At 40.8% G+C, this 12,015-nt stretch overlaps 2 protein-coding genes across 9 annotated transcripts in view; both read right to left on the bottom strand.

Moving 5' to 3' along the window:
• Window positions 1–6,517, bottom strand: part of MTMR1 (myotubularin related protein 1) — a 37,311-nt gene extending 30,794 nt beyond the window's left edge. For 3 of the 7 annotated variants that reach the window (XM_066559478.1, XM_066559479.1, XM_066559480.1), the window contains exons 1-3: window positions 6,415–6,517; window positions 3,535–3,640; window positions 1,027–1,050 (exon numbers count right to left, since the gene is read on the bottom strand). The gene's annotated coding sequence lies outside the window, so the exon portion shown is untranslated. The remainder of the gene's footprint in view (window positions 1–1,026; window positions 1,051–3,534; window positions 3,641–6,414) is intronic. The other 4 variants (XM_066559482.1, XM_066559483.1, XM_066559484.1 and 1 more) reach the window with 2 other exon arrangements.
• A 314-nt stretch (window positions 6,518–6,831) lies between these two features.
• MTM1 (myotubularin 1) overlaps window positions 6,832–12,015 on the bottom strand; it is a 42,360-nt gene continuing 37,176 nt past the window's right edge. The window contains exon 16 of one of the 2 annotated variants that reach the window (XM_066559455.1): window positions 6,832–9,971. In XM_066559455.1, coding sequence (XP_066415552.1) covers window positions 9,804–9,971 — 168 coding nt within the window. In that variant the 3' untranslated portion in view covers window positions 6,832–9,803. The remainder of the gene's footprint in view (window positions 9,972–12,015) is intronic. The other variant, XM_066559456.1, reaches the window with a different exon arrangement.

The raw sequence follows: 12,015 nt of genomic DNA, 5'->3' as shown, positions 1-12,015 counted from the left end.
TCAAAGAAAAGTAGACACTGTGATCTCTGGAAGAAAACCAGCAGGACAATGAGCAAATACACCAAAAAATTGAAATATATGAAAGACAAAGAAGCAGAGCAGACCATTCAAATATCAAAGCCTTTACACAGAACTGGGAACAACTGAACAAAACCACTTTTTGTTACTCAACTAAGACCAATTATTTGAAGGGCTGTCTATTCAAAAGAAAAAATATATGAATTTGTGGTTTTGTATGATTGGACTAAACACATAATTTTTAAATAGGTAAACAACAGATGAGAAAAAGAAACCATTCAGACTTCATCTCTTGGTTTCAGACTGAACAAGAGGTCTTTGTTTGAATCAAAGTGTTGGACACATTTCATGAACAATGTCAGAACACTATCCAGATCATTTCTCACTCCATAAATGTTACCAAGAGAGAGGGGCAAGAAAACAAGGCATGCCCTTTTTAATCTTCAATGGACAGTGGGCAAGCCCTGGTCTCAAAATTATCATTAAAAAGATGTAGGTCATTGCACTAGTGCCTAACTTCAAACCTAACTTTCAATCCTATTACAGCTTGGTAACAACTAATTTAAAACAAGTACAAAGGCAAGCATGAATTTGGAACTTACTTAAATAGGACAGACACAGACAAAATGCTTTTACCACTGGTATTCCTTAGCACAGACATGTTAGAGCTGCTAACACAGTACTCTGCAGTCTGAAGCACGTAAACCTGAATTGCAAGCATCCATTTTGTCAAAATTAATGTAATAAAACTGAAGTTAGTATTGCACATTCATAAAATAATTTTAAAATATTGCTCTCTTCCATACTGACTTTCATTGCTCACGAAAAGATTGTAATGTATATAAAGCATTTTTGTGGCAAAGAAGCTGTTGCACTGCATAGCAAAATGGCCTGACTGGTTCATAAAACCATTAATGAGGTAAAGAACGCTTGACACACCAAGATCTCACACAGCACAAGAGACACACAGGTAGGAGGCTGTTCACTGCTAGCCAAAGGTAATCTTACCCGTATTACTGGCCTCCTGTACACCTGTTAGTTAAAATACAAAATATTATCCAATCAAACACATGGATGTGATTTGTTAAAGATATTATATCTTATTTCACCAGATTTTCAAAAGAACCCTACTCCCAAACATTTTAATTATAGCTGGGTTTTGAAAGAACAAACCAAAACTATGTAGAACTAATAACTCTCATTTGCAGATTTTTTGGTCTAAAAAAAAATCTCAGCCACTTGATTTTAGTGATGTAACAAATTCCAAGCTCTTTGAAAACATTCATTCCTAATCACCCTTTTATCCTGCTACACTGTGCTATTGTTAAAAGAGAAGAAAGAGCCTGGTAATCCTTCTAGGTGGAAGACAATAAGCCTGCACTAACAACCATGAAGGAGAGGCACCGGACCTTTCAGAATAAGACAACTCCTCTCAACTTCTGAAGGTGTTTGTAGCCAGCAGCTACAATCAGAGCCATTTTCATTTATATGAGCCCCTCATTCAAGAACACTCTGCAGGCAGAGCATGTGTCAGAGAAGACACATAGAGCAGAGCTCAACTCATACTGAGATCACTGCTGCTGCAGGGTTTAGCAAGCAAGAGCTCCCCCAGTGCTCTCCAGTTCTGACCATTCCATTAGCTGCCCCCTTGCTTCCCTCTCCCCTGGTAAGCTAAGTCACATAAGAGTAACGTGAGTAACACTGCTAGATACAAGAATCAATGTATTTACCTGGTTTTGCAAGCATATTAATTTAAACAATAAAAAAAGAAAGAATAAAGCAATGAGTTCCTGGTAAATCCAGCACAAACTAACAGAACTGCCTGACCAGTTCCAGAAGCAAACACACACATCTGACCTGTTCTGAAGGCTCTGAGTTGTAAGATAGTCTCTAAATGCAGCAATTCGAGGTAACCAAAGGTAGTGAAGACCCAGGAAAGTGCATCAAAAGAGAAAGATGTCTCAAAGGAAAACTGAGCTTTTCATGTGTGGATTCCACAGTAATAATGAACAAACACAACCTGTTAGTGGTACTGAGTAAGCAACTATAAAAAATTCCATCACGTTATATACAAACATGGGATTTCAAATCACAGCAATGCAATGATGCCGAATACGATTTATCCACAAAAAATTCTTCATTTAAACCATCAGGCTTAAATCCTTTTCTTTCATTTCTCAGAGAGAGAGAATGAAGTAGAATTTTAATTAGGCCTTAAAAGATTTATTCCTGTTAAATAATATCTGAGATGAGTTTGGTATAGAGATGGAATTTATTCAAAATTAAACAGTGCTCTTCATTCCAGAGGAATGCACTCTACTCAGAGATAAACTGAACACCAGGCTTACACACATGGATTTTACTAAAATGAAATCCTTGGCAAATACAACATCAACAGATGCAATGCAAGGTTTCCCACAGAGTTTTACCAAAAATGATGGCCTTGACTGGGAGCAAGCATTTGCAGTTCAGCTGCTGTAGTATGGGAGAGCTACTCTTTACAAACTGCTGACTGTGCCAACTGTGTGAAACTCTGTTGAGGTTGAACTTTTAATCACACTGCAGTCAAAAACATTTTGTGGACTCATCTCAGACTCAGGGTGAGTCTGACCTGCTGTCACTCAATCTAAAACGTGCTGTTTCCAGACAACATACTTCATAACCACAGAGTATATGTGAATTAAAATCAAGCTAAAACAAAACAAGAGAAAGACATAAAAACTTTCCAGTGGCCATTCTCTATGAACAATAAAACTGTTACAAATCTAGGAAGTAAAAGGGATCTAAACAGCAGCAAGTTGGGCTTCTTAAAGGGAATTGAAAAACATGGGTAACTTTTGTCACGTTGCGAGAGGAGAAAAACTGCCCATGCTCCATTCCTGACAGCTGAGCTGAATGGCTGCATGAAGGGAACAGCCAGTGAGGGTGAAAGAACAGGGGCACAACAGCACAGTGGAACTCAGAGAAACCATACTGTGCAGTCATTACCTTTGTGACAAAAATGCTGCTGGGAGGGAATGAAAAAGGTGACTTGTTTGTTTGATGTTAAATTCTGTGTCTCTGGAGAAACCCCATCAAAAATGATACTCAACTATGTTCCCAACACAGTAACAAAGACAGCAATTTATTTTTTGTGGAATCTGAGGAGCTCAATTCTGCACTCTGAATAACACACACCAGAAACCGTTTCAACCTATAATCTACTTTCCTAATTATTTTACAGAGTAATCAAAAGAAAACTCAATTTTGATGTTTTATTCAAAACATTGACTTCTAAAATTTTCTTTCACTTCTCTGTTAATTTTTATTCTCTAGACTTCAATGGCACTATTCTAAATGTGAAGGAAAACAGGAAGCAAATTCAAGAGACTCCTATGGATAATGAGATGTTTCTAGTTCTGAAACACTCAGTGATCACTCAAGTACTTACCATTGGCTAATCAAGATAGCAAGGACCTTCCCCATCTTCCACTCTTGTATCTTAAAACAAATCAATGCATTCTTCAAGTCACTTACCCTGTAGTCTCTGGACACACCCTCTGATGGGACAGACCCTGAAATCTGACTCGAAATGGTTGCAGCTATCAGCTGTTTACACCATTCCACGTGGGATCCAGTTGGGCTACAAAACCAAAAATTTAAAGTTATTTAGCAGTAATTCAAAATGTGTACTTTGAACAGCACAGATCCACAAAGCAACACTGTAAATGATCAATAACATCATAAAACTTCGTTTGCTTTGTGGGCAGAACAAAACTATTTTATTACTCAAATTACATAAAAGAATTTTACTAGACCATGTCAGAGACACAGAGCTGCCAGGAAGTTAAAAGTGAGGTTAGGGTCCCAGGAACTTAAAAAATGTTCTGCTCCTTATCCAGTGTAATTTTTACCATTCACATGCTTCTTTCTTAAATCCATCCATGGAATGAGTTTGGCCAAGTAACAGGAAACTCCTTATATTGTCCTTATAAATATGTCCTGATTATTCTGTAAAGCCTCAGAATTAAATTACTTTGTGCTAGTATTAAAAAAAATTAAAGTATGCTAATGTTGTATTCTATATTAAATGTTGAAAATACATGTTGTCTGAAGGGTAACTTCTAGTTAGCTGTAACTTTTTCCAATTAATGAAATAAACCCTGGATAATCTTTCACATGACACATCACTGAATTGTACAGCACAGGGTGTTTACAAGAACCCTAAAGCATCTGAACTGCACTAAAGCCCAGGTGATGCCATTTCAGAACAACCCCCTGAACAAGACGTGCTCACAAGTAATGCACTACTGAGAGGGAGAAGCAATGACAGTCTGAAGTGCACTAGGTCTGTTCAACACACACTGGTATCCAAGGAAAAACTGGGAATGCCAGAGGGAACTGCTCCCTGAGTGTTACCACAGCCTCAGATGGTATCTTAGATAATTGCCACTTCTCTTCACACCATTCAGCTGTGTTCGTCTATAGACTGAATGCTTATTCAGAAGTCAAATACAGAAAGAAATTTTTTTTTTCAGTTAATTCATAAACTAGCTTTGGATTCTATGAACGCTCCATGACACTGAAGTGAATATACTTACAAATACCCAGCGCCCAGCAGGTGCACCACATCTCGGACATTAAGAGGGTGAGGTAACACCTTAGATGACCAATTACTACTGAAAAAGAAACCTTTCCTTACAAACCTCTGCCACTATAGCTAGGCATAAGGCACAGATCTATGCAATGTCATACCTGAAATGGAAGATCTTTCAAAAATTTTCTGATAAATTTTAATAGCTTTCTCCCCACCTGCACATTCTACAAAGGATTAGATCTCACAATCTTGTTTTGCAACTAAAACACATCTATGATAGTCCTGCTTGAACAACAAAGATAACTCTCAGGTTAGTGCTGAACTTAAACCCAGATTTACTTAGAGAACTCCTCACTTGAGTTCTGCAAAAGAGCCCAACACCTAAATCCTACAGAAATCCTTTTCTTACCTCATTTATTTCTCCTTCTCTCACATCTCTTTAATTTCAAGTATAGCTCTTCAGGGCTTGCCTAAGTTTGTTTTCAAATAAGCACTCACTTGTTAATTAAGAAAAGGGTTTATTTTTCTATGGCTTATCTTCACAAGGAATCACTACATCAACAGAGCTAGTAACAGCAGGAAAACAAATATAAATGCAGGACCAACCCCTGAGACCAGTGCAGGGGACGTGACAGTGTTCCAGAGAACAGTGATCACACTGAGGTGCCTTCTCCCCATGCACCAATGGGGCACACAGCAGAACTGAATGCCTTTGCATTCTATCTCATCTGCAGTCACACACATCAACCCGGCCTGGTACAACCCTACTGGCAAACAAGTGAACTGTATGACAAATGGACATAACTGGGCCAGGAAAGAGCAAGATCTGAAGAAGGGAAGATGAAAATTAGGATAAGAAAGTACATTTATAAGGAATACAAAGGTGTACATTTTGATGACAGAAAATGGACATTTGAGTTCCATCCTCACTAGAATGATGGAAACACCCAGGTTTCTACTGAAAGAAAAAAGAGAATACAGAGACTGGAACCTAGCACTAAATTTAAATATTCTTTTTTATTTAGTTTTCATCAGGGTGAGATTTCCGTTCATTTCTACTCTTGCTTAAGGATTTTTAAGCTCAATTCTGAAGCCCACCTTCAGCTGGAAACTTCTGAGTGAAGTAATGTCTCTGCCAGCGGCTGCTGGAGGAGATGCGGTCCCACCTGGCACCGTCCTGGTGAGACCCTGCGGACCCACCGCACACACGGACACACAGACAGCATTCCGGGACACACCGCACACACGGACACACACCAGGGACACACAGACAGCATTCCGGGACACACCGCACACACGGACACACACCAGGGACACACAGACAGCATTCCGGGACACACCGCACACACTTACAGACACACACCAGGGACACACAGCAACCGAGGGGGCACAGCGGTGCCTGGGGACAGTCCCACCTCTGCAGATTCAATACATGCACGGAAAAAGCCCCAAACCAATCGGGAAGAGTCTCAAAACCCGCGGAAGGTCTCAGCTCGGGTTTGCAGGACGCTGTCCCAAACCCCGGGCCGCCTCAGCCGCGGCCAAGCCGGCGGCAGCACTGCCGGCACACGGCAAGCGCAGGAGGAAACTTTGACAACAGCCGGTTCCCGCCGCGGACCATCCGCCGCTGCACAGCAGCCGCCCTCAGACTGCAGCTTCTGGGGCCGGAGGGGTCGGGGAGGCCGCCCTGATACCGGGGGACCGCGCTCGGCCGAGGCTCGGGCCGAGGGGCGCCCGCCGCCTCCCCCGCCGGGCCCCGCAGGCCGCGGCGCCCCCTCTCCCGGCGCCCGGGACATTTCCCGGCCGCCGGCCCCGCTCACCTGTCCAGGGTCTCGGTGCTGGGCTGCCGCGACCCCGCGCCCGCCGCCGCGGCGCCCCCCGCCCGCACGGCTCGCCGGCTCACGCCGCCGCCCTCCACCGCCGGCCCCGCCGCCGCCGCCGCTCGCTCCATGGTTCCGGCCGCGCCGCCGGGATGGCGGGCGGTCTCCCGCCTCTCCGCGGCGCCCGGCCCGGCCGCCACAGCCCAGCCCGCTGGGGCCCCGGCAGCGCCGAGGGCTGTCACCTGGCGGCGGCGCCTTCCCAGAGGCCCCCGCGCCGCGATGGGGGGGGCGGGCGGCGGGGCCGGGCCGGGCTGGGCTGAGGGAGGGCTGGGCCGAAGGACGGCAACTCCCGCCCGCCGCCCATTCCGGCCCCAGCACGGAGACGCGGCAGGAAAAGGGGCTGGTGGAGGCACAGAGTTCAGCACTGACATCTTTATTTTCCCCTCCCCGCACATACACGGCAGACGGATAATGTTCACTGCTCTCCCCCGACCCACGGCCTGGCACGTAGGGCCCGGCTCCAGAGCAGCCCCGCGGCATCCAAGGAGAGCGGCCGACATGGTTAGTGAGGAAGCGGCAGTACTGAGGAGATCCTGCGCTGGTACTGATCATACTGATCATGTTTTCTTCATGCATGACAGAATGCTCGCTGCGACACAACATCTGAACTCAAGGCGGAGGTTAACAATACATCAAAAGGAGGTAGCACACAAGTCATGTCTTAGTTACAGCCATAACTGATGCTGGGGAGAAGGGTAAGGCATGAGCAAATAAAAAAAGGCATTCAACAAATAACCTTTCTAAATAAGTAACAGAAACCCAGCATAAAACCTAGCTTATTCTCCTCCTGTCCATGGAAGGAAGAATACAAAAGACATAAACTAGCATTCCAAGACTGACATTTCTTATGGGATATTGGGCATTCATTGCTGGTGATGCTGACACCCCAGCTCTGCTTTTCACCCCTCCTAAAAAAGGCACTCAGCCCCTCAAGTCTCATCTTCACGAGCTTCCCCAGGTGTGCTCCTGGCAGGGACCGGCGTGCACAGAGGACAGGAGGTCTGTGCAGAACAGCCCAGAGCACCCACTTAGGGGGAAGGACAGAGATGTTCTGCTAGCACTGATAAATCCGTATGCCTACATTCACAAGTAGTATTTTCCAGAACAGACTGGATTGAAATCACCTTTATGTTGGTCTCATATGTAAAAACAATTAAAACACATATCCTATCTGCTGGCTTGAAAAATTCCAAGTCTGCAGAGAGCCATGTTAGAGAGCTTCAAAGACAAATTAAGCTGAAGAGTAATACCAAGTAATATGTAATGAAGTAAGTGCAAAAAGATCCTTTCCATTACATGACACTTTCCCAAATGTAACAGGTTATCATGTAGTGTTTACACAGTAAAAACTATTAGATTTTCAGAACTTTATCACACCACTCAGAGATGTCACCAATATGTTAAACTCAAATACACAACTTTAAATATTCTAATAAAAATAGCGCTTTTTTTCTTTAAATAAATCACAAGTAGAAGGCAAATATACCAGAGTATGCATAGCTTTCAAAATGTAAAATATATCATGAACAACTGGGTATCCTTCTTCATTTATCTGATGTAATGAATCTTAGCAAGTCAAGATTGGGGGACAACATTGTTATTTTGGATACACATACTCGAGAGCATAGATGGGAGAATGAAATTTAGAGGACAAAAGTCATAAAATTCTGCATATTTAGAGCACACATGCTGTATGCTCTGAACTTCCCTGAAAACACAGTGCAACTCAGTGCATATACTGAATTAAATCCAGAGGCGGTATATTTTTATTCCTTTGAAAAAATACTGTTTTAAATATTCCATGTCCTCTAAACTTTGACTTATTTTATCGAACTATACCTTTAAATTTAGTTTTCATATGCAAAATATTTACATTTTATAAACTTGCAGAATTTCTAATAAACTATATTATATACACTTACACAAAACTTAATTTATATATAATCCTATTATATCTTGCAGATCAAAACTCACCACATGTACAATAATTTACAATGACAGAAGCCTCAAGCATCAAAATATCTCCTTTAAAATAACAATATTAGAGTCCTTTACAGATTCTGATTTGCAGTATTTCCTGGATTGCTTGTATATTATTAAACTTATGAGAATATGCAAAATTTTAATTAAATATCAAGAGCAAAGTTTGTACTGTCATAAGAAACGCTTGCAACTATTTAAAAATTACCTGAAAGGAACAAATTAAAGATTTACAAAAAGCCTCTGAAAGTTAGGCTTGAAACTAGAGCTCACTTGAATGTTCAATATAAGTGCACACACTCTATGCAAATCTTGGATACTGAAGCCCCTTAAATACGTTAGAATAAATTTGCTGAACAGGAGTTAAATTAAACAGTAAAGTATAAATGTACAAGTTTTCAAAATTATTTATAACTGAGAATTTTTGTCTACTTTGGTATAAAAGCTCCTTTAAACAGGCACATTTATTTTTAAAAGACAAACAGAAGCTTTAATTCTATGGCTATTGCTGGATATTTAAGCAATGTCTCTGTGGTTCTGTTTTTCATTTTATAAACCTTCTTTTGGAAACATTTAATTCTGTATTAATCCAAAGAACCAATACTGCCCACAGTGATAATTTGTACTGTACTTTAGTGCTGAATAGCTAGCCCAAACAGAACTTCTCAGAAACCAGTACAACTTTCATTTGTTCTTTTTAAAAAAAATAAAATCAATTTACAATAAAAAAGTTTCTTTTATTTTGATATCTACTGAGCTATTTGAATTTTTTATTTAGAAGCATATCACTGAAATGCCTTCCATATTTCTGTTTATTTAAAAGAAGGAAAATTTGGAATTCTTGGGTAATCAGAAAGTTTCAACACTTCTTTCTGACATCTTACAATATAATTTATTTTTCTCTCATGAATTCCATGAATGTATTCCTAACAGGAATACAGACATACCTAATTATATACAGTGTTAATATTCCTATTGCCATTATTGTGTTTATTCATGACAGGTAAGACTGAGCATGAATTTCCTTACAAAAACATGACCTAAAATGTAATAAATTAAAGCATTCTTATGAAAACAATATATCAATTTAACTTGTACCAGACATACCAAAATAACTCTTAAAGCCCTCCATAGCTATGAGTTGATTAATAATGTTCCCAGTCCACAGGTTCTGAAAGGCACGTAATCGAAGAGCTGGGTTTGTTTGTTTTGAAGTCCTCCTCAAATGAAGACAGTGTAAAATAATTTGTGTTAGGACAGTCTAGTGTAAGGCATTAGAATATTCCTCTTTAGAGATCTATGTTAAGCACCACTTGCTATTACAGTATAGAAAGAAGCCAACATTTTCTTCAAAAATGTGTTTGTACTTGGGACACCATTTGTGAGGGAGATGATGATGAGGCTGATGAATTGGGTATCTTAGCATTATTTGTGATCTGAAGCTCTTCAAGTCTCCTGATATAATCATCCCGCAAGGCAAGGAGCTCCAGGTAACGCTGCTCCACGGGGTTTGGCTGCTAGGAAGAGATCCAGGTTAGTCTGAGCACTTCACTCCACATACTCCTACACAGGCTGCTCGAGGATCTGGGGCTTCCTGGCAAGTGTAGCACATCAGAGCTAAACAGAAACACTCACTGCTGTAACCTGAGAGCCCTCTGCCTTCCAGCTGTCTCCCCCAAAGTCCATCTTGGCACAAAATCCTTTGTCCTAACTCAGTAAAATCAGCCGCCACTTCCTGGAACATAGGGATTTTATTTTCTTGTTATCTAATATTGTGTGCAAGATAATTACTTGTATACCTTGACCAAAGCTTTTTTCCTGACTTACTAAAAGGTTTTAGAGTCCAGAAGCCAAATGTCTCAGCATCTTCCACAAAACACAGTGTTTAGCCAGATTATTTTAGCTACACTGATCAGATTAAGATCCATGTCTTCAGCTTAAATAACTTCTCTCACTGATGAAATTTACTTGAATTTTTAGTAGTTAATTTGCAACTTGGTGTAACTAAGTGAAAAAACTTTTTAAAGTGATTTTCCTATGTAAACTTGCACGTGTTTAAAATCAACTGCTCTGGCTTTCAGGAGATTACTCAGAAAGAGCCTTTTAACCATTTCCAGTTTGAGCTTAATGTCCTTTTCAGACTAATGAAACAAATGGAAAAGAACTATTACAAATGTCCAAAGCAGAGAGAGAGCCTTAAGTTACCTTCAGCTGAATACACCTGTCTAGAAATTGCTGCTGTTTCACAGTTAACTGCCTGTAATTCAAAGCTATCAGCAGTGGAGTTTCAGCAGCAAATGGCTGAACACTGCACCAGTTCAAAACCAGTTCAACCAGCACTCTGAGATGCACCCATCTGAGGATCATGATGAATGCTGAGGCAACTGTGGAAGTTGCATCAGTGCTGATGTAGGTACTAAGATGACCGGTGATGTAGGATAATAGCTTTGCTAGCAGAACATAATTCTAAGGAATAGACTAAGAAAGGTCATCAAAAAAATGATTCAGGCCACATGTCATTATTCAGTTGCTTAATTGAAGATGAAGCATAAATTTCATGTGCAGAAAAAAATGTTGCATTTTGTGTTCAAAAATGGTGAAAATTAGGGACCAGTAGTAGCAGCATGGAATACTGTCACTTGGGTTTGCATTTCCAAGGAGAAACTCCTGCCAAAAAGCTCTCTCAAATAATGGCAAACTGCATTTTTAAGTAGATCTACAGCTAATGTGCATGTCTTATCATCCTTGATTTTCTAAAATAAATCTTTATATTCACCTTTTGCAAAACACCCTCATCTTTCACACCAAGCAACAAAAGCTTTAAAACCAGGACTTCCAATTCCAAAAGGGAATGTATTTGTAAAAAGCCATAGCAAACTGCCAGGCTTTCCTGAAGCCTCTCAAGTGCTGTAAATAATACAGGAGATCAGCTGTGCAAAAGGAAGTGTATTGCTTGAAAACTACTGACTCATTCCAAGGGCTGGATGTGAAGACTGCTTCTGTCAAGCAAATTGCTCCTCTATCTTCTACTCAAATCTCCACAAGCTGTTAAAAAGGACAAAAAAGTCTCTATACAAAATCTTTATGTGCCACGTGGTGGTGATTTCCAGCAAGACTGTAACAAACACTGAGTGTCCATATGGATTAAAACCACAGAACTGAACTATGTGTCTTTTGATAAAAGCTTTTCTGGACTTCCAATCTGATTTACTTGTACAATTTTCAATAAAAGCTTTCATCCCCAGTGTAAACAATGCTGGGTCATCAATGTTACATAAAAAAATTAAATCTTACCATCAATTCATATAGCTTTGAAAAAGAAAGGACTCAACAGGTCATTTCATTTGTAAATTGTTTCATACCCTCTCTAAGCAGAAGGAGAAAGAGCAAGCAAATGCAACTGTGTTCGTGTTGCTAATGCCCCTCTTCAGGGATCAGCAAGCCCCACTTCTAAGCATTGCCATTCAGGATTTAGTAGCATCAAATGCCCTTAGACATGTGTACAAGAAAAAGGGCTAGAAAGAGCTCAAGAATGACTTGCTACTAAACAGAGAAATAAGT

This window comes from Molothrus aeneus, chromosome 14 (genome assembly GCF_037042795.1).
Source record: "Molothrus aeneus isolate 106 chromosome 14, BPBGC_Maene_1.0, whole genome shotgun sequence".
In the NCBI taxonomy this organism is placed as follows: Eukaryota; Metazoa; Chordata; class Aves; order Passeriformes; family Icteridae; genus Molothrus; species Molothrus aeneus.
Note: the sequence above shows the minus strand (reverse complement) of the source record. Positions and strands in the feature narration are given on the sequence as shown.